Source organism: Myotis nattereri, assembly GCF_964212035.1.
Source record: "Myotis nattereri genome assembly, chromosome: 14".
Taxonomy (NCBI): domain Eukaryota; kingdom Metazoa; phylum Chordata; class Mammalia; order Chiroptera; family Vespertilionidae; genus Myotis; species Myotis nattereri.
The window spans coordinates 49,056,129-49,076,963 of record NC_138089.1 but is presented as its reverse complement, the minus strand read 5'-3'; the positions used below and the strand labels follow the sequence as shown (position 1 = coordinate 49,076,963).

The following is a 20,835-nucleotide window of genomic DNA, read 5'->3' as shown; positions in this document are numbered from 1 at the left end:
TCCTTCCTTCCTTTTTTTCTTATTAATTTTTACAGAGAGAGGAAGGGAGAGGGAGAGAGAAACATTGATGTGACAGTGAAATATCCATTGGCTGCCTCCTGCACGTCCCCTACTGGGGATTGAACCCAGGCATGTGCTCTGACTGGGAATTGAACCAGCAACCTTTCAGTGCACAGGACCACACCCAACCAACTAAGCCACACCGATCAGGGTTTAAATACTTTCCAAAACGTTTCTTTTTCACCTTTGGTAGTTTCCTCGGTGGGTTATGGATCATTTTTGTTTACTTCATACTTTTCTGTGTTTGAGGAAACCTAATAAACATTACATGGGGGGGAAATAAAATTCTTTCCTCGGTAGAGGGAGCCTCTCAAACCTGTCTAGTGCTGCCGGAACTCTTCAGTGGGAGAGGATGTACTGCCATGTGTGGCTGTCCGTCTTGCATCGCAGATGGTTCTCGCCGTGAGAAGGTCCTTACATGGAGCCTGAACCTGCCTCTCTAACCCAGAAGTGCAGTTCTGGGCTCTGGACCAAGATGCACAGTCCTTCTCCTTCCCGTGACTTCCCTCTGGATATTTTCAGGTCACAATGAGGTTCATCCCACACATTCAGCCCGAGCTTTCTGTGGCCCCGTTAATCATACCCAGAATCCCCCACCTGAGGACATTTTTTTGCATTGATTTTGAGAGGGGGGAGAGAGAGAAACATCAATGTGAGAGAGACACACTGATTGGTTGCCTCCTGCATGCACCCTGACCAGGGCCAGGGATTGAACCCACAACCCAGGTACGTGCCCTTGACTGGGAATACAACCTGCAGCCCTTTGGTACGCGGGCCAATGCTCTAACCACTGGAAAACACTGGCCAGAGCAAGATGGACACTTAATTTTAAATGTTCCCTCTGACAGTGGGGTGCCTGCATTCAGTTCAGTATTTCTTCATTCTCTCATCAACTATGCGTGGAGCACCTATGTGGGCCAGGCACTGGGACCAGAGAGTCAGGCGGACAGATCTATGCCTCGAGGATCTTACAGCGACTCAAAGGAGATAAAGACAGAGTACCACGGGCTGCTATTATCTCTCAAGGTCATGACTACCTTTTTTTCCGATTGTACAGCAAAAACCTGTATTTTCTTACCTGATTTCTGCAGCAAACCTTTTTCACACGAACTGGGACAATGCCATGCACCTTTCATCCTGAATCTTCAGGTTCACGTATTTTGTACTTAAGTACAGCAATAGTTTCCATTTCGTCTTGTCAGTTACAGCTCAGCTTTCTGATCTGTCAAAATCATTTAAATCTTGATCACACCATCTTTTTATTTGACATTTTCCAAGTTTAGGGTCATCTGCAAAATGGATAAGCATGACTTTTAAGGGTTTTGTTTTTAAATTAATGGTTGATTTTACAAAATGTGGACAATAGACAGTACCTGCCCTAGCTGATTTGGCTCAGTGGCTATAGTGTCAGCCTGTAGACTGAAAGGTTCCGGGTCTGATTCTGGTCAAGGGCACATGCCCAGGTCTCGGGCTTGGTCCCCAGTGGGAAGCGGGGGGGGGGGGGGGGGCGGGCGGGCGGGAGATGGCCCATCGATGAATCTCTCTCATCATTGGTGTTTCTGTCTCTCCCCCTCCCTTCCTCTCTGAAATCAATAAAAATATATTTAAATAAATAAAATAAACAGTACCCTACGAAATGCCACACCAATTCAAAGGCCCTCCAGAAAATCTTGACTGAATGTGTACTTCTCTCTGACATTTTAAAAAAGTCCCTTCATTTGCTATTTTCCAAATCAATTGACCACTTTTTCCAGAGTTATGGCACTTCAGTGTAACTAGACTGATTGTAGCATATCGGACATAATTCATGACATAAATGCGTTACAAAGAACTATAGTAATGTATGTACATCAACCCAAATATCTGTTGCCCAAATTACCACCCCTCCACTAATCCCTGCCTCACCACTTTAGAAAGGAAAATTGGGTCATTTGAATGTAATGTCCAGTTTCTTTCATTGTAAGTGTCAAAAAGAATAACCTTTAAAAAATGTCTAAGGTTGTCCGGGCCAGTTTTCTCAGTGGTTAGAGCATCGGCCCTCGGACCGAAGCGTCTCTAGTTCGATTCCCAGTCAGAGGCACGTACCTTGGTTGCAGAGTTGGTCCCTGCCCCAGGAGGCAGTCAACCGATGTGTCTCTGTCTCTCTTTCCCTCCCACTGTCTCTCTGGAAAAAAAAAAAATCAATTGAAAAAACATCCTTGAGTGAGGATTAACAAAACAAAACAAAAATGAGTGTCTAAGTTCAACCAAGGCATCTGCTAAGCCATTTTGTTGGCCATGTTAAAGCCCTGGACTACTCAGGAAAATTCTATTTTTATGCTCATTGTTGAGGGCATCAGGTATCAACAGGAAAGCGATCCTACTGAGAGAGATCAGATAATCCCAGACAATGGGTTGTCCGGCCACTGCCACAAAGTTCTGGTTGAGTTTGCAGGGAGCTGGGGGCCTCCTCCCAGGCCTCGAGCAACTTCTGGTGCTTCCAGGTGCTTCATAGAGTGGAGATCAGAGGCAGAGCAGGGGCACTGGGTCATCTATCAGCATATGGGGAGCTAACATTCATTGACAAGAGACAGGGAAATAAAAATGGTTTTTGGAAGGTCATGCCCTGGGGTTGGGGTGTGTGTACCTGGGCTCTCACTGGGTTCTGGAGAGGGAGCTCTCATTATTTACCATCCTCTCTAAGCCCAATGACAGTCTACCATGATGACAGTACGACTGTCTAATCCAGGGCTGGGCAAACTACGGCCCGCGGGCCGGATCCGGCCCTTTTGAAATGAATAAAACTAAAAAAAAAAAAGACTGCACCCTTTTATGTAATGATGTTCACTTTGAATTTATATTAGTTCACCCAAACACTCCATCCATGCTTTTGTTCCGGCCCTCCGGTCCAGTTTAAGAACCCACTGTGGCCCTCGAGTCAAAAAGTTTGCCCACCCCTGGTCTAATCCACCGACTTTATTCAGATTTCACTACGTGGTTCACGAATGTTTTTTTCCTTTTCCTTGCTCAAGGTCTAATCCCATACTATGTGTTATATTTAGTTGTCATTTTGTAAGTCTCCTTTAATCTAGAATAGGCCCTTTGTCTTTCTCATCTTTCAGTACCTTGGCATTTCTCAAGAGTATAGACCAGTTATTTTGCAGAATGTCCCTCAATTTGGGGTTGTCTGCTGTTTCTTGGTGAATAGGTTCAGATGATGTATTTTTGTATCCAGAGGTACTGCTGTGTCCTCAGCACATCATATCAGGAGGCATGATGCTTATTCGTCCCATTAGTGACGATGTTAACCTTGGTCACTGGGTTAAGTGTTCGCCAGATTTCTCCACTATAAACTTACTGTTTTTCCCCCTTTATAATTATGATAATCTTTTAGGAAAATACTTTGAAACTATGTAAATAGCAAACGGATGTTTTGAGAGTAACGGGGGGTAACACAAAGAAACCAGGATTATTCTGGAAACACTGGGATATACGATTGCCCTAGTTCTGAAAGACTTTTATGACTTCCTGTTATAATGGCCGGGGTGTTCCCAGCCACAGCTCATGGGCCACATTTGCAGTGGGACCTTGTCGGGGCCACATTTGCAGTGGGACCTTGTCGGAGCCTCCCACTACTCTGCCAGCATTTCACACCCTGTAGAGATGTCCATTAAAGACTTGTAACACTTAAGAGTACCTCTGATTCCTTGTTGCTCTCAGACTGAGAGCTCCTTGAAGGCAAGGATCTCACCATTTCATCTTTTTCTTGTTAATCCTCACCTGAGGATATTTTTTCATTGATTTTTACAGAGAATAGAAGGGAGGGAGACAGAGAGAGAGACATATTGATTGGTTGCCTCCTACATGCGACCCAACCAGGGCCGGGATGGAGCCTGCAACTGAGGTATGTGCCCTTGACTGGAATCGAACCCAGGACCCTTCAGTCCATGGGCTGATGCTCTATCCACTGAGCCTAACTGGCTGGGGCTCACAATTTCATCTTTATCTCCTAGTACCTTACTTGCAGCTGGTACAGGAGAGGCACTGCCGAAATGTCTGAATTCATACTGGCCTTCTCTGTACCTTGGTTTCCTTAATCTTTGGAAAGAGGGATAATGAACTTGGCCAAGTTGTCCTTATGGATCTATTGTAATGAGATTTTATAAGAGAGAGTGTTTGGTAACTGGGAACATGCCAGAGGACTCCACGACATTGCTGTGTGGAGCACACCTGAGTCTCCTGTCACTCACGGGAGGGGCAGCCCAAACTCAGGTCTAAAATCAACTTGTCGCCCAGCCAGAGTGGCTCAGTGGTTGAGCTTCGACGTATGAACCAGGAGGTCACGGTTTGATTCCCAGTCAGGGCACATGCCCGGGTTGTAGGGAGCCTGCAGAAGGCAGCCGATTAATGATTCTCTCTCGTCATTGATGTTTCTATCTTTCTCTCTCTCTCCCTTCCTCTCCAAAATCAATAAAAATATATATTAAAAAAAATAAAATCAACTCGTCTACTTTGTGTTCCTCGGGGTCATTCCTCTGACTGTTTTGTTTGTCTCAGTAGCTGCAGGGCCTTGTACAGAACCAACCAGGGGTGCCCTAGAAGTCTTTTGAAAGAACACCTGCATAAGTGTGAATCCAGCCACTCTCCCTCTTCTTCGTGTTTGATTCTCCCAAAAGAAATCTAAGAACTGGCACTCCATCTGACACAGTATTGTGTAACCACTAAAAAAAAAAAAAAAAAAGCTCATGAAGAGACCAATAACAAGTAAAGAGATTGAATGAGGAATAAGAGAAACTACCCACATGCAGATGGCTTCACTGGTCAAGGCTGCCAAACATTTGAAGAACTGTGAATACCAATTCTTCACAAACTTTTCCCAAATGTAGACGAGGAGGGAACACTGCCCAATTTATTGTATGATGCCAGTGTTACCTTCATATCAAAACCAAACAGAGACATCATAAGGAAACTACAGACCAATATCTCTTATAAATATAGATGTTTAAATCCTCAGCAAAACACTAGGTGCACACAATCCAGCAAAGTATAAACAGAATGACACACCATGGCCAAGTGGGAGTTATCCCAGGAATGCAAGGTGGCAATCTATGAAAATCAATCAATGCAATGGAAAAAGGAAAACAGCCACATGATTATATCAACAGACAGAGAAAAGGCATTTGGTCAAATCCAACAACCTTTCATGAAAGAGACACACAATAATCTAGGACCAGGAGGGAGGCTCCTAAACCTGATTGAAACAAAACAAAGCCCCAGCTAACATCACACGTATTGGGGCATGACATAGGTTTTCTTCCTAAGATCAGGAACAAGGTAAGAAGGCCTGTTCTCACTCCTTCTCTTCAACCTTCAGCTAATTGACAAGGCAGTTAGTTACCCAAGCAGGTGAAATAACAGGCATTCAGATAGGAAAGAAAGATACAAACTGTAGAGTGGGGCAAAAGTGGGTTTGCAGTTGTGCATATGGAAAATGATACAATAATTAATAGAAAATAACACAAGAATGAATTCGGTGTTTCGCGTACTCACAAATGTAAACCTACTTTTGCCCCACACTGTATGTATTTCCAAATGAAAGATGTGATCCTTCCTATACACACAAAACCTTGTGGAAGCACAACTCACATCTTGGCTCCATTTAGTGCCATGGTGAGGGGACAGTTAACACTTTTCAGGTGTCTAACTCCAGCCTACTGCCCCCACCCCCAGTGAATGGACTCCTGAGCCTTGGCCCCGTTGCTGACAACAGCTTTATCCCTGACGTTTGCAATGCTGCTGTCTGAAGCCTGGCCACAGCTTTTGCAGAAATGATAACCCTGTAAGGAAATTGCTGGTTTTGGGCAATGAACGTACCAATTATGAGTTCAGTTACCTTGGTGATTTGTCAGCGTTTGGCTTTAATGACCTGCTGTGCTTTTATTTGATGAGCAGGTCCTTCCAAGTCTTGCATTTCTTGCAAGTAAACTCCTTTCCTTTTCTAAATGTTGTTATCTCTGAGTTTTCCGATTCATTGGTAGTTGATGAGATGCAAATTAAAATAGCTATGTTTACCTAGTAAGTGGGCAAAGTTGTATTTTTCAAGCTACTGCTCCATGCCAGCTAGAAGGGCAGCAAGCTGAGCCCACCTACATGACTAGCAGGCCACTTGGTTATATTTATTGACATCTTTAAAAATATGCCTTTTAAGTCCTGTAATTTTACTACCTGTAATTCAACCAATGGATATAATTTTAGGTTGCATAGCCTAATATTAAAAAAACAAACACAGAAATGCCATTGACTCAAAAAAATACATTTTCTAAGAATATTTAGTACTGTGGAAAATTCTCTTGATTTAAGGTAAAATGAAAAGAGTGGAATCATACAGGGTGACCAAAATTTTTGCAATAAAACCACATATGTGGCATTGAACAAAAAAATGAGAGGAAAAAGAAGCATTTTAATTACCACCCTGACCCTTTCTTTAAGAAAAAAAAAAAAGAGAGAAAAGAGGGATCTCTTACCCTTTGGATTATGCTAAGCGAAATAAGCCAAACTGAGAAAGACAAATGTCACAGGATCTCACTTATTTGTGGAATCTAATGAACAAAACGAATGGACCAACAAAATAAGATCTGAAGCATGGAGGCATGGAACAGACTGTGGGGGGACAAGGAGAGATAAACCAAAGAACTTATATACTTATGTGCATAGCACATGGACACGAACGATAGGGTGGAGAAGACCTGGGGTGTTGGGTAGGGGCTGAGAGGAGAGGGGGTCCAGAAGGGGGGGGGGGAATTGGGAAACATCTGTAATACTGTCAACAATAAAATAAAAGAAAAAGAAAAAACGAGAAATCATTCTATTCTGTTGCCATTTAATAACAGAGAACACTAAAAATTATTAAGTTCTATTACATAGAATGCTCTGTATGAAGATCAGTTAAAACGAGTGGCTAGAAATGAAGGAAAGAAACAAGAGGGGTAAAGAAAGAGGGGGAAAGGGGGGACATCTGTAATACTTTCCACAATAAAGATAGATAGATAAATAAATAAATAAATAAATAAGCAGTGGCGTAGTGTAGGGGAGAGGCAGACAGACAGACAGAGGAAAGACCTAGAGACTTGACAGAATGATCCAATGAAATCAATCCACGCACACTGCTTTGTGTCCTCTCTCTCTCTCTCTCTCTCTCTCTCTCTTTCACTGCCCCCCCCCCCCCCCCCCGCAGCTGTGGTTCAAGAAGGCTCTATACAAGAAACAAACTAAGAACGCGGCTCTCAGAACCAACAAGAACACAGGCTCTTGTGCAGATACAAGCATTAAAGTGAAAGAAATGATATTCACATCAAATCCTTGTCAGGGAGCGTGGGCCAGAGCATGCAGGCTGGAGTCTGCCAAGGACATCAGAGACAGGGCGAGCTGCGGTGGGCTGTTCTGGAGGGAGAACAAAATCTCCCTGCAAAATGGCTCAGCGCCCTGGCGTGGGAATCTCCGGTGCACACCGTGCGCGCGCTCCCACCCCCCGGAGGCAGGGACCTCGGGCTCAGGTTACTGAATTATTTATTGGAGTTCCAATTTAGAAGAACGAAACTAGTTTTAGAAAAATTTGGAAGGGCAGGGTCCGCGAGTAGGCAAGGACTGGCTGCAAGGAAAGAACAGGCTGTTATTTACAAAGGACACACACACGCAGGTGCAGGCCTGGGATGGGATCAGAGAGGCAGTGTAGCAGCAAATTAAGCAAAAGTCTTGAACGAAGATCAAAACCAGGAGTAATTGCCGGCGGCAGGCCCCAGGTTCCACACCCCCGAGCCAGCCAGCGTGGCTGGCTCCTGTGGGTACGGAGCTGGCCCCGGAAAGACAGCTTTGAAACGGTGGGTCCGATGAGTCCTGTCCTCTCTCCGACTGAGACTCAGACCTTGAATTGCCCAGGGTTGCGACCCCTTTCCTGGATGAAAGCCCTCTGGGGTGTCGGCTTTAGCCACAGGGAAATGTCCCGGAGGTGGAATTAGGAGAGTGTTAGAAACACAGGAAATTTAGCACTCGGTGGCTGGGAAATAAAGCAGGGCTCTTTGGCCCAGCCTGAGAGAAGCAGATCAGGTTAACAGCTTAGCAACTCAGCTCCCCGCAGAGAGAACCTAAGAAGCTACCCGACACCTGTAAGCGCCCGCCCTGCGTGGTGTGGATTTCACGAACCTCAGGGCCTTTGATTCTTGTGATTCTTGCACGGTCATGCCTTTCAATAAGTCCAGGCGGACCAGGTTCTCAGGGGGCTGAACATAATGTAGACGGGACGGTTCGGAGGACTTTGCACACATATCTGTGAGTCGGTTAATGGCCGGATGCGCAGAACAAAATAGCTTCCTTCCCCTCCCTCCTGTTTCATTTAACTCCCAACAGCGGCCTCAGCCAGAGGGCCAGGGCATTGCTGTGACACTATCCAAGGCAGATGTAGGGCAGGATTATAAACTACAAGGAGGCCCTGGTGGGTTTGGCTCCTTGGACAGAGCGTCGGCCTGTGGACTGAAGAGTCCTGGGTTCAATTCCGGTCAAGGGCACATGCCCGGGTCGGACTCGATCCCCAGTAGGGGGGGCGTGCAGGAGGCAGCCGATCAATGATTCTCATCCTTGATGTTTCTCTCTCTCTCCCCCTCTCCCTTCCTCTCTGAAATCAATAAAAATATATTTTTAAAAAATGACAAGGAGGCGTAGACAAAACCCTGGTAAAGCGGTAACACCTTTTGTGGGTATGAAAGGTGGAGGCCGTCTAGCCCACCTGGCCCATGAGATGTGACTGTAGCTGCTGCCCTGAGATCCCATGACATTCAGGCACAGGAGGAAGCCAGTGCGCGGGAGGAAACTCGCAGAGCCAGGAGAAGAAGGGAGGGAAACAGACTTGACAGCCTGTTGTTGCCACAGCTTCCTCAGCAAAGATAAGATCGAGGCTGGGTTTGTTTAAAGAGAGACAGATCCTGGTGTCTACCCAAGATGTTTGCTCTTACCGTATTTAATCTGTCGGCAGGAGCAAGGAAGAAGCCGTATTTGGGTAAACACTGCTTAAAGCGGTAGCCGTTCCTGGCAGAGCCAGTTTGCAAACTGGATACTGAGAATGAACCGTGACAAACCAGCCCAGCCTTGGCAGGGGCTTCCGCTGTGTTTTCTTAAAAACACAGACCATCTTTGTCAGCAGAGCTTTGAACAGGGACTCGGAGCGGGAGGGCAGAGGGCAGACGGTGTCACTGGCTGTCACACTCCAATTCCTGAGGAAAGGGACACAGGGACCCTTCCCGGGAAGCTGCTCAACCAGGTTTGCGAAACAGAACGGCAAACTGGGCTTCCAACCCGGAGCATGAATATCGCCCGATGAGAGAGGTCTGCAGCAAAAAGGTGGGACTGCTCCTCCAGGCCGTTCGGCCGCTCAGCGGGATCACCTGGGGAGCCTGACCCACTCTGGCCTAGACCAGTGAGACCTGAATCGCTGATCGCAAGTGGGCAGGTCCCTGGCGCTGCTTCAAAAGCCTCCCACGTGTTTCGGTTTGGAGGCAGGGGAAGAAGTAGCGGTCAGAGCAGCGCTTTTCAAACTTTAATGGGCACGCGAATCACCTGGGGATCCCCTGCCCAGCGTGTGATACAGGCAGGTCTGGGAGGGCTGGAGAGCCGCGTCAGGGATGCTGAAGCTGACCACCCCGGGCCACGCTTGGGATGACAGGGGTCGCTGGGGCTAGTCAGGGGTGGGCAAACTTTTTGACTCGAGGGCCACAATGGGTTCTTAAACTGGACCCAAGGGCCGGAACAAAAGCATGGATGGAGTGTTTGTGTGAACTAATATAAATTCAAAGTAAACATCATTACATAAAAGGGTACGGTCTTTTTTTTTTTTTTTTTTTTTTTTCAGTTTTATTCATTTCGAACGGGCCGGATCCGGCCCGCGGGCCGTAGTTTGCCCACGGCTGGTAGCTCTTTGGTAATGGGATCAGTGCTAAGACTTCTCAGCAGTAAAGTACAATTCAAAGCCAATGGTGAGCCTTTTCATCCTTTTGGTAAAAAAAGGCTTTCCTATGTGTGGGAAGAGTAAGCAAGCAGGCCAGATGAGCAGAAATGAGAAAAGCAATGTTTAATTACAGTTTAGTTACTTCAACTGATGAATCAGTAAACAAAAGGTGGTATATCCCTGCCATGGACAATTATTCAGCCATAAAAAGGAATAAAGTTCTGATGCATATTACAACATGGATGAACCTTGAAAATATTATGCTAAATAAAAGTCACCAAAGAGCACATGTAATACAGTTTCATTTATATAAAATATCCAGAATAGGCATGTTTTTAGAGGCAAAAAAGTAGATTAGTGGTTGCTTAGGAGGGATGGCGGAATAGAGGGGTGATGGCTAGTGGGTACAGGGATTCTTTTTGAGATTGTGAATAAGTTCTAGTAAAATAACTGTACACATTTTTAAATGGGCAAATTGTATGATATGTGAACTGTATCTCAATAAAGCTGTTAAAAATTAATGGAAGAGTTCTGGCCAGCGGGTTCAGTGGTTAGAGCGCCAGCCTGCACACCAAAGGGTTGTGGGTTCGATTCCCAGTCAAGGGCATGCACCTGGGTTGCAGGTGTGATCCCAGCCCTAGTTGGGACATGTGCAGGAGGCAACCAACAGATGTGTCTCTCTCACATCAATGTTTCTCTCTCCCTCTCCCCACTCCCTTCCACTCTCTCTGAAAATCAATGGATTTGATCAATGAGGATTAACAAAACAAAACAAAACAAAACAAAACAAAATTACTGGAAGAAGGTTTTTGCAACCAAACAAACATATTAAAGAAAATATACTATTCTTTTTTTTTTCCAAGAGAAACATCAAAAGTGCTTTAGAAAATATACTATTCTTTATGTGTTGTATATAAATATACAATATATTCTTTATATACTATCTTCATGTATGATATATATTATGTATAGAATATATAATATGAAATATAAAGATTACCTAAAGATTTGTACGAGCAAGTCTTTTTTTTTTTTTTTAAGGCAAACAATTCAGCAGAAAAATAAACAGAGGATATGCACAGACAATAAACTACAGAGGAAACCAGAAGGGCCGATGTACACATGGGAAGAGGCCAAACCTCTTTGGAAATCAGCAAAATAAACATTAAGATATCAACCAACTACCATTTTAGACCCATCAGGTTGGGGGGGAAAAGCTATAAAAATTAATATGATGATACTAAGTGATGGCAAATATGGAGAAATGAGAAATTTCCTATATTGTTGGTGGGAGAGCAGATTGGTCCAAAATCCTTGGGAAGCAATTTAGCAATATTTCAATAAATGTGAAGTATGTATATCCCATGACTTGCTAGTAAGTTCATGAAAGGAAGTCTCATCCATGTATATAGGAGGCATGCATAGGACTATCTTGCCATTTTCCGTATTAGTAAAAGTCTTCAACCTATATGCCATCAATAGGGAGATGGGTAACTATATTAAGGTTTATCCATATAATGGAAAATTAGACAGCAGTTAAAAATAAATGAATTTGAGCTACTGAATGTAATAGAAATATTTAAACATGATTCATATTATTTCCTAGAAATGAGACTAAAGAGAACAAGAGTTCTTGGACCTGTCGCACCATCACTTCTGCTAGATTGCACTGGCAAAGCAAGTCACAGGCCAAGCCCTGATCCCAGGGGCTGGTAAACAGACTGTGAAGCCTCGTGTCTAAGGACATGCATTTGGGAAGGGGTGAAGAATTGGAGTATGCCCTAGCCAGTTTGGCTGAGTGGATAGAGTGTCAGGCTGTGAACTAAAGAGTCCCAGGTTTGATTCTGGTCAAGGGCATGTACCTCGGTTGCAGACTTGATGCCCGGACCTGGTTGGGCGTGTACAGGAGGCAACCAATTGATGTGTCTCTCTCACATTGATGTTTCTCTCTTTCTGTCTCTCCCCCTCCCTTCCACTCTCTCTAAAAATGATTCTCTCTCATCATCATCATCTCCCTTCCTCTCTGAAATCAATAAAATTATATATATTTTTTACAAATCAGTGGAAAAATATCCTTGGGTGAGTCTTAACAACAACAAAAGAATAAAAGAATAAAAAAGAGTTGGGCATGATGGAACTCTCCCACATGCCATGTCTTTGTGCCATCTCATCAACGTGACTGCTTCAGGAACCACCTGGGATGGAGCACGCCCTCGATGCCAGCTCTGGGCTGGACACAGGGAGATAGTCTAGTTGGGAAGACAAGACACGTGCACAAAAAGGTCAGTAACATTCACCTTGAAGAGAGAAAGGTAGGGATTAGTGGCCAGTAGAGAAAAGGATACTCTGATAAGAGGCAGCTTAAAGAAAGGTGTGTGGTAGCTATGCCTCTGTGCCTGTAAAATGGGACTAATGCCAGCTGCCTTAAAAATGAAATGTCATGGGAAAGTGTCTGGTGCCTAGTAGCCTCTCAATAAATGGTAACAGAACCTAGAAATTTAGCTTTAACCCTGACCTGCCTCTATATCGCACTCTCTCTCAGCTCCCACCACCCATCCTTTTGTCCCTCACTCACTAGGCCTGTGGCCATTGTATGGCCTTGGCATGTGCTGTGCCCTTTACTGGGAAAATGTCTATCTCCCCTACTTAGTTCTACTGCATCCTAGTTCAAGGGTGACTTCCTCAGGCTAGGTCAATGCTGTGGTTACAAACTCACTTAGCACATTATATGCCCTCAATACCTATCTGTTGAATCAATGATGTTGGTTGCATTACCCTTGTGCAGTGCTGCCCTCAAGTGGTTGCTCTGAGCATTGCAATGATTGATTTTTTTTTTTTTAAATATATTTTATTGATTTTTTTACAGAGAGGAAGGGAGAGGGATAGAGAGTTAGAAACATCGATGAGAGAGAAACATCGATCAGCTGCCTCCTGCACATCTCCTACTGGGGATATGCCCACAACCCAGGTACATGCCCTTGACCGGAATCGAACCCGGGACCTTTCAGTCCGCAGGCCGATGCTCTATCCACTGAGCCAAACCGGTTTCGGCTGCAATGATTGATTTTAAACTGCCTGTCAATGGCTTTGTTGAGTGGAGAATCATATGAATATGGAGCCCAATAGGTGCATGAAAAGGTGCCCAATATCACTAACCATTGAGAAAAGATGATCAAAACCACAGTGAACTATCACTTCACAGCTGTTAGGATGGCTATTATCAAAATGACAATAGATAACAAGTATTGGCAAGGATCTGGAGAAAAGGGAACCCTTCCATACTGCTAGTGGGAATGTAAGTACAAATACAAACCAGCATGGAATTTCCTCAAAAAATTAAAACTAGAACTACCGTATGAACCAGCAATCCCACTTCTGGGTATATCTCCAAAGGAAATGAAATCACTATCTTTTTTTTTTTTTTTAAATATATTTTTATTGATTTTTTACAGAGAGGAAGGGAGAGAGATAGTTAGAAACATCGATGAGAGAGAAACATCGATCAGCTGCCCCCTGCACATCTCCTACTGGGGATGTGCCCACAACCCAGGTACATGCCCTTGACCGGAATCGAACCCGGGACCTTTCAGTCCGCAGGCCGACGCTCTATCCACTGAGCCAAACCGGTTTCGGCGAAATCACTATCTTGAAGAGATATCTGCACTCCCATGTTCACTGCAGCATTGTTCACAATAGCCAAGGTATGGAAACCTATGTGTCTGTCAATGAATGGATGCATAAATAAATGCAGTATATTTATACACAAGAATATTACTCGGCTACAAAAAAGGAAATTCTGCCATTTGTGAAAACATGGGTGAACCTGGAAGACAAATGCTAAGTGAAATAAGCCAGACAGAGAAAGACAGATACTGTGTGATCTCACTTTTATGTGGAACCTCAACAAGTTGAACTGATAGAATCAGAGAGGAGAGTGGGGATTGCCAGGAGCCTGGGGGAGAGATGGAAATACGTTGGCCAAAGGATACAGATTCTCATGTAGAAGATAAATAAGTCCTGGTGACTAATGTACATAGTGGTGACTCTAGTTAACAATACTGTATTTTATACCTGAAATTTGCTAAGAGAATAGATCCTAAGGGTTCCTACCACCACTACCACAACAGAAAGGTAAACACGGGTGATGAATATGTCAATTAGCTTGTGGCAACCATTTCACAATGTATACGTCCATCAAATCATCACGGTCAATTCTGCCTCAATAAAGCTGAAACGAACATGAGAACAGGGCCTTGAGGAATGGGTGTAATGAAAAGTGAGCTTCTGTCCAGACCTTACCTGGACACTCCCGTCTTAGCTCACGAAGCTGTTACTGGGCCCTGACCCCCCTCTTCCCTCCTGGCTCACAGACACCTCCTCCACTCTGCTCTGGCCTCATAACTGCCTCACCCAGACAACTCCTTAGCACCTCATTCCCTTCTGATCTGTAGACCAGAATGTTCTCTTGCCTCCAGGACATCTGAGGAGCTTTGAGGGCCCCCGAGCAATTCAAACCAAATATGGATGTCCTTTTCTCCCTGGGTACTTTCCATCTTGAAGTCCCCTGGTGTGCTCAGGGAACTGTGAAAAGCAAATGACTTGTTTTCTGACTTCTCATGAAGCCTGACACTGCTCATAGGTCAGGAAATTGAAGCCCAGGGAGGTTAAGTAACTCACCCAAATTCACAGAGATTCAAAGTTTGAATCCCCATCTGACTCCAAAATCCTGAAACGAAGTGTGAACTCATTTTAATGGGCCAGAACCTTTTGCAATTGGAGGGCAAAGAACTCTAAGAAAAGGTATATGAGTGGAAGAAAACAAAAGTAGGTACAGGGCCTTAGAAGGGACTTGACAGAATGGCCTCAAAGTGAAAATTCAGAGATAGACATAGCTATCTCCAAAGATAGCTGGAGAGGGAAACCAGAGGGAAGGATTTTTACTTTAAATAAATAAATAAATAAATATATAGATAGATAGATTTCAGAGAGGAAGAGAGAGAGAAACATCGATGAAAGAGTATCATCGATCGGCTGCCTCCTGCTGGGAGGAGCCCACAACCCGGGCATGTGCCCTGACCTGGACTCGAACCATGACCTCCTGGTTCATAGGTCATCGCTCACCACTGAGCCATGCCGGCTGGGCAGGATTTTTCTTTTCAATGTCAACCACTCTATTTGCTAAAACTTCTTTAAAGCACAAAAGGTCCACCCTTTAAAAGTATTTCCCGGGTCTTTCTTGAGCAAAAAGCAAGCAGCAGGTTGTTTCTGCTTTTGTTAGAATGGCAGTGTCAGAATGAGGGGGAGAAGACGGATATTTAGCCAAATCAGACATAAGTGGGTGTCCAACATCAGGGAAGGGAAAAAGATACAGAAACAACAAAAAATCCAACCAGATGTGTAAGTGGATAGAGGGCAGAGTGAAAGTAAAATTGCTGTACCTCAAAATGTGCGGTCGGTGTTGAGTTAAAAAGTCCAAGTGAAACCCAGACACTTGACAACTGCCAAGCAAAAACTTGGCTTTGTTCATAAGAAATGTATTCTGAAAACTTGACCAGAAAGTCACAGGGACAATAATACAACTTTTTTTCAGATTGCCAACCGCCTCAGGAAAAGTCATTCCCAAAGAGTGACCCCTAGTGGACAGGAAGGGTCATGGTTCACTGGAAATGAATTTCCTCAGACAGCATCTTACCCCATGGTCAGCTTGTTTTTCATAGGAGTCTTCTGGGCTTTTGTCTAAAAGGTCAATTTGTAGGGTTTTCTTGTTTGTTTTTAATATTAATTTTTCTTGCTTATAAACATTTCACTTACATGTCCCATTTTGTGCCTCTATAAACTTTCAGCACCACCAACTTATTAGTCAGTTGGCTGCTTTAACAAAATTGTAGTTTTGAATAACAAAGTTTTACTTTTTACAGTGGGACTGATAGAGTAGTCTTCTAAATTCTTTGTTGTTAATCTTCATTCAAGGATATTTTTTCCATTGATTTTTAGAGAGTGGAAGAGAGGGAAGGAGGTGGGGAGGGAGGGAGGGAGGGAGAGAGAGAGAGAGAGAGAGAGAGAGAGAGAGAGAGAGGGAGAGATTGGTTGCCTTCCCTAAGTGCCCTGACCAGGGCTGTGTTTGAAGACTGGAATTAGAAATGAAGCCTTTCTTGGCCCTCGAAAAGACTGGTGAGACCGCCAATAAATGTAGTGAGATCCTCAAGAAATCTAATGAGACCCTCGATATTGTGATAAAGAACCAACTAGAAATTAAGCATACACTGACTGAAATAAAGAATATTGTACAGACACCCAACAGCAGACCAGAGGAGCGCAAGAATCAAGTCAAAGATTCGAAATGCGAAGAAGCAAAAAACACCCAACTGGAAAAGCAAAATGAAAAAAGAATCCGAAAATACGAAGATAGTGTAAGGAGCCTCTGGGACAGCTTCAAGCGTACCAACATCAGAATTATAGGGGTACCAGAAGATGAGAGAGAGCAAGATATTGAAAACCTATTTGAAGAAATAATGACAGAAAACTTCCCCCACCTGGTGAAAGAAACAGACTTACAGGTCCAGGAAGCGCAGAGAACCCCAAACAAAAGGAATCCAAAGAGGACCACACCAAGACACATCATAATTAAAATGCCAAGAGCAAAAGACAAAGAGAGAATCTTAAAAACAGCAAGACAAAGAAACTCAGTTACCTACAAGGGAGTACCCATACGACTGTCAGCTGATTTCTCAACAGAAACTTTGCAGGCCAGAAGAGAATGGCAAGAAATATTCAAAGTGATGAATACCAAGAACCTACAACCAAGATTACTTTATCCAGCAAAGCTATCATTCAGAACTGAAGGTCAGATAAAGAGCTTCACAGATAAGGAAAAGCTAAAGGAGTTCATCACCACCAAACCAGTATTATATGAAATGCTGAAAGGTATCCTTTAAGAAGAGGAAGAAGAAGAAAAAGGTAAAGATACAAATTATGAACAACAAACATGCATCTATCAACAAGTGAATCTAAGAATCAAGTGAACAAATAATCTGGTGATCATAATAGAATCAGGGACATAGAAAGGGAATGGACTGACTATTCTTGGGGGGGAAAGGGGGGTGGGAGATGCGGGAAGAGACCGGACAAAAATCGTGCACCTATGGATGAGGACAGTGGGTGGGGAGTGAGGGCGGAGGGTGGGGCGGGAACTGGGAGGAGGGGAGTTATGGGGGGAAAAAAGAGGAACAAATGTAATAATCTGAACAATAAAGATTTAATTAATAAAATAAAATAAAATAAAGAAATGAAGCCTTTCTTTTAAAAATTGCCTTTTTATTATTGTTAATGCAGTACAATTTAGGGGGGAAAAAAGAGCTTCCCTAAATAGATAAAGCTATTAACTGATTTTTAAAAAGGATAAGATCAGTAGCACAGGTTTTGGGGTTAAATGTTTATTAAACCAAGCTTTTAAATTATATCAATTATATCCACCTATATAGTCTGTAAACAAATACAGTACACATGTAAGTAAAAGGCTCTTTGATTAGAATTAATGGAAAAACTACAGAACCCTTTGCATGCTGGCGCCCCAACACTCCTTGGGCCGATGCCACGGCGCCTTGTTACAGTTAAAACAGTTTAATGAAAAACCAGGAGGAGTTTAGCTCCACTCTACCAGCTAGGCTGGATTTCAAGACAGACCACTGTTCCGCCTTACAGTAGGTTGGGATACAACAAGGCAATAGTGCAGTTTTTACATTCACAGATTGGCTGAAATAGTACAAATTAAGCTTCTCTTCTAGATGTCTCCCTCTTTGTTACCACAATTAGTGAGAGATGGTAGACAACAGGTGATTACAAAAAATACTAGTCGATAACTCATAGAGTAATAAATATTGACAGCAGAGCACAAACTTACAATAAAATTTGCATTTTTCCATGATGCGCGGCATACTATAAGTATGTTCAAGAGGTACAGTCAGCAGCCTTCTGAGCGGTAAGAGAGCATTTGTAAAGAAAAAACACTCACGTACAAAACCCAGAGCAGGAAGGGTGAATGCAGATGAGGACACACGAAAGACAGAATTCCTCAGCTCTGATTATCCTACTTAATAGACACCACAATTAGCTCACAGCCCTTTTATGTATCTTAAAAAGTAACACTTTGTTACCTATGTACAAACTTTTAAAAAACATGAATCATGTGACAAGCAAAAATTGATCAACTTAATAGTGGCACTAAAATCAATAAAACTTGGAGCATTTTGTGTGCTTTCACATACTTCTGTGGATGGGGCTTTATAACACCCCAAAATGATTCGGATAGAGTTTTTAAAATTCCCACAGAAATATAAAAGGTCAAAAATCTCACACAGTGACTGAAAAATCCATAAATATGTAAGTGACATTCATATGTTCCCTTAATAGTTTTTCAAGTGCTATCTAAGGTCATTGTAATGCTATCCTGAAACCAATCTCATTTAAGATACAGTGATTCCCATTCTAATTCTAGAATTAAAAGCACTTATTCCCCATAATGTGCGTTTCAGCAGAGCTGACACCTATGTACTTGGTTGTACTTGCCAGTGTCACCTTAAAGCTTCATCAGAGCTTCATGGCAGGCCTGAGCTGGAAGAGGTGAGAACAAACACAACCACAGGTCGTTATTCATCCTAATTTTGTGCAGGGAGAGATGGGTAAACTTGAGTTATCGAAGGTGACCTTAGCCTAGAACAGTGTTCCTTAGAAACTTTCGCAGGTTTCCTTGCCAAAATAAAATCTCCGTAATCGAATGTGCTTGGGCCTGGCTAGGTTACATAAACAGGTTCCACTGACATGCTAACATACCTTCTCCACCTTTTAAGATTCAGCTTTCCCCAAACTCACCTGACCTTGCCAGGGAACACCCAGAAGCCCCCACTGCTGGGTCCCAGGGCACGAGTTGCCTATGGAACACGGGTTGAGAAATGCTATTGTAAAGTAACATTTCTACAGTAGTGCTTCTAAAATTGTAGTGAACGTCAGAAACACGTGGGATGGGTGTTAAAGCACAGATACCGTTTCCCACTTCCGAGGTCTGTGGTGGGACCTGGGAGCCTGCATTTCTAAGAGACTCCAAGTGAAGCTGATGGAGCGAGGGCCACACTTTGAGTGGCATCAACAATGCCCCACACAAATCTCAGCTGCAGGAAGCCCTCCCATGGGCTCCGGAAAGGCTGCCTGGGGCCTCTGACACAACCGATTGGCTGGAGGTCAAATCAGCCCAGGGACATCTGCGAAGGTCCCAGGGCACCTTGGGGGGGTGGGGGGTGGGAGGAGCACTAGACTTGACTCCTGGTTCTGCCCCCTCCTTATCAGGTGACCAGGCACAGTGACAGCATCTTCAAAAGGAATAACAGCAGCCCCTCTCAGAGGATCTGTGAAGCTTAAAGGAAATGTTTGCACAAAACAAAAACCATTGCACTAGTGTGGTTAATCAGAAAGACGTGGACGTGTCAGTCACAGCAGGAAAATCCCAGATGAGTTTTCTGTGTTCTGCACATCCTGGCAGCTCATGAAGAGAAAAGAGGCTAGAAACACAGAAAACTGCAGTGAGAGGGAGTTACAGAGTGGATTACCTAATTAAAAACATCTAGTTGTTAAAAAAAGAGATCAACTCACAAAGTCATTAATTACGCTGGCTTTGAGATAGTGTTTAAAAGTTACAGTCTGTTGATCTTTGAACGCATTCGCTCTTCCATTCTACCATGTTATCATTGCTGGTTAAATTTCAATATCAAGAGAATGAGAAAAAAAAAATTCCTTCACTCAAAGATATAAATTAGATCTAAAAAAAACTCAGCTGAGATAGTTCCAATCTTAAAAGCTACCACAGTGGGAAAGTTTCAAAAGTAATCTTTAAAAAGGACTTTTAATTTTGGTTCATGCATGCAAACATCCACAGAATGAGAAATGAACACACACACTCATGCGCTCACATATGTGCGTCTAGTTGTTGCCCAGTGCATCTTAGCCAATGATCTCCTTCTTGAAATTCAAAAGCGAGCCTGTAAAATTCATACACATCCATGATGGGATTACAGTCAAGCCAACATCTTGTTGCCACGTCCCAGTTTCCACGTGAACCCCAAACATGATTTACGCTGCCTGACATGCTGCATGGTCCACTTTACAAATGCTCTGGATGGCTCTGGAGACAAGACAGCATCTCTTGCACGGGCTTGCCTTCATAGCAGATCTGATAGACGGCAGTAAACAACGGAAACCTAGTTGGGGTGGAGGGGGGAAATAGGAAAAGACAAGTTAAGCCATCTGGTTTACCTCAGACAACGGATTAGTTTTTTTGACCTAACAGATGGCAGATTAGTGTGCTACCTGTGACCATCTCCTACATTCTTTAAAAAAAAATCTATATCTATATATATCTATATAGATATATATACACACACACATATATATACACACACACACTGTATATATATATGTACATATATATATATTATTGATTTTAGAGAAGAAGGGAGAGGGAGAGAGGGAAGGAAATGTCAGTGATAAGAGAGAATCATTGATTGGCTACCTCCTGTACACCCCCTACTGGGGATCGAGCCTGCAACCTGGGTATTGTCCTGACCGGGAATCAAACCGTGACCTCCTGGTTCATAGGTCAATGCTCAACCACTGGGCCACACCGGCCGGGCCCACATTCCTTTATTATTTGGCCTGTAGAGGGCCTCTGCACTGTTGGCCATGCGATCCTGGTACAACCTAAACCATCCTCTGCCTTAAGGGAGTGCACTGTCTACAAACATGTGGTAAACCCT

The 20,835-nt window shown here is 43.6% G+C and overlaps 1 protein-coding gene across 1 annotated transcript in view; it reads right to left on the bottom strand.

Moving 5' to 3' along the window:
- Nucleotides 1-17,326: 17,326 nt before the first annotated feature.
- Nucleotides 17,327-20,835, bottom strand: part of GPD1L (glycerol-3-phosphate dehydrogenase 1 like) — a 39,364-nt gene continuing 35,855 nt past the window's right edge. Inside the window, exon 8 of the mRNA XM_081105934.1 lies at nt 17,327-20,280. Coding sequence (XP_080962060.1) covers nt 20,184-20,280 — 97 coding nt within the window. The 3' untranslated portion in view covers nt 17,327-20,183. The remainder of the gene's footprint in view (nt 20,281-20,835) is intronic.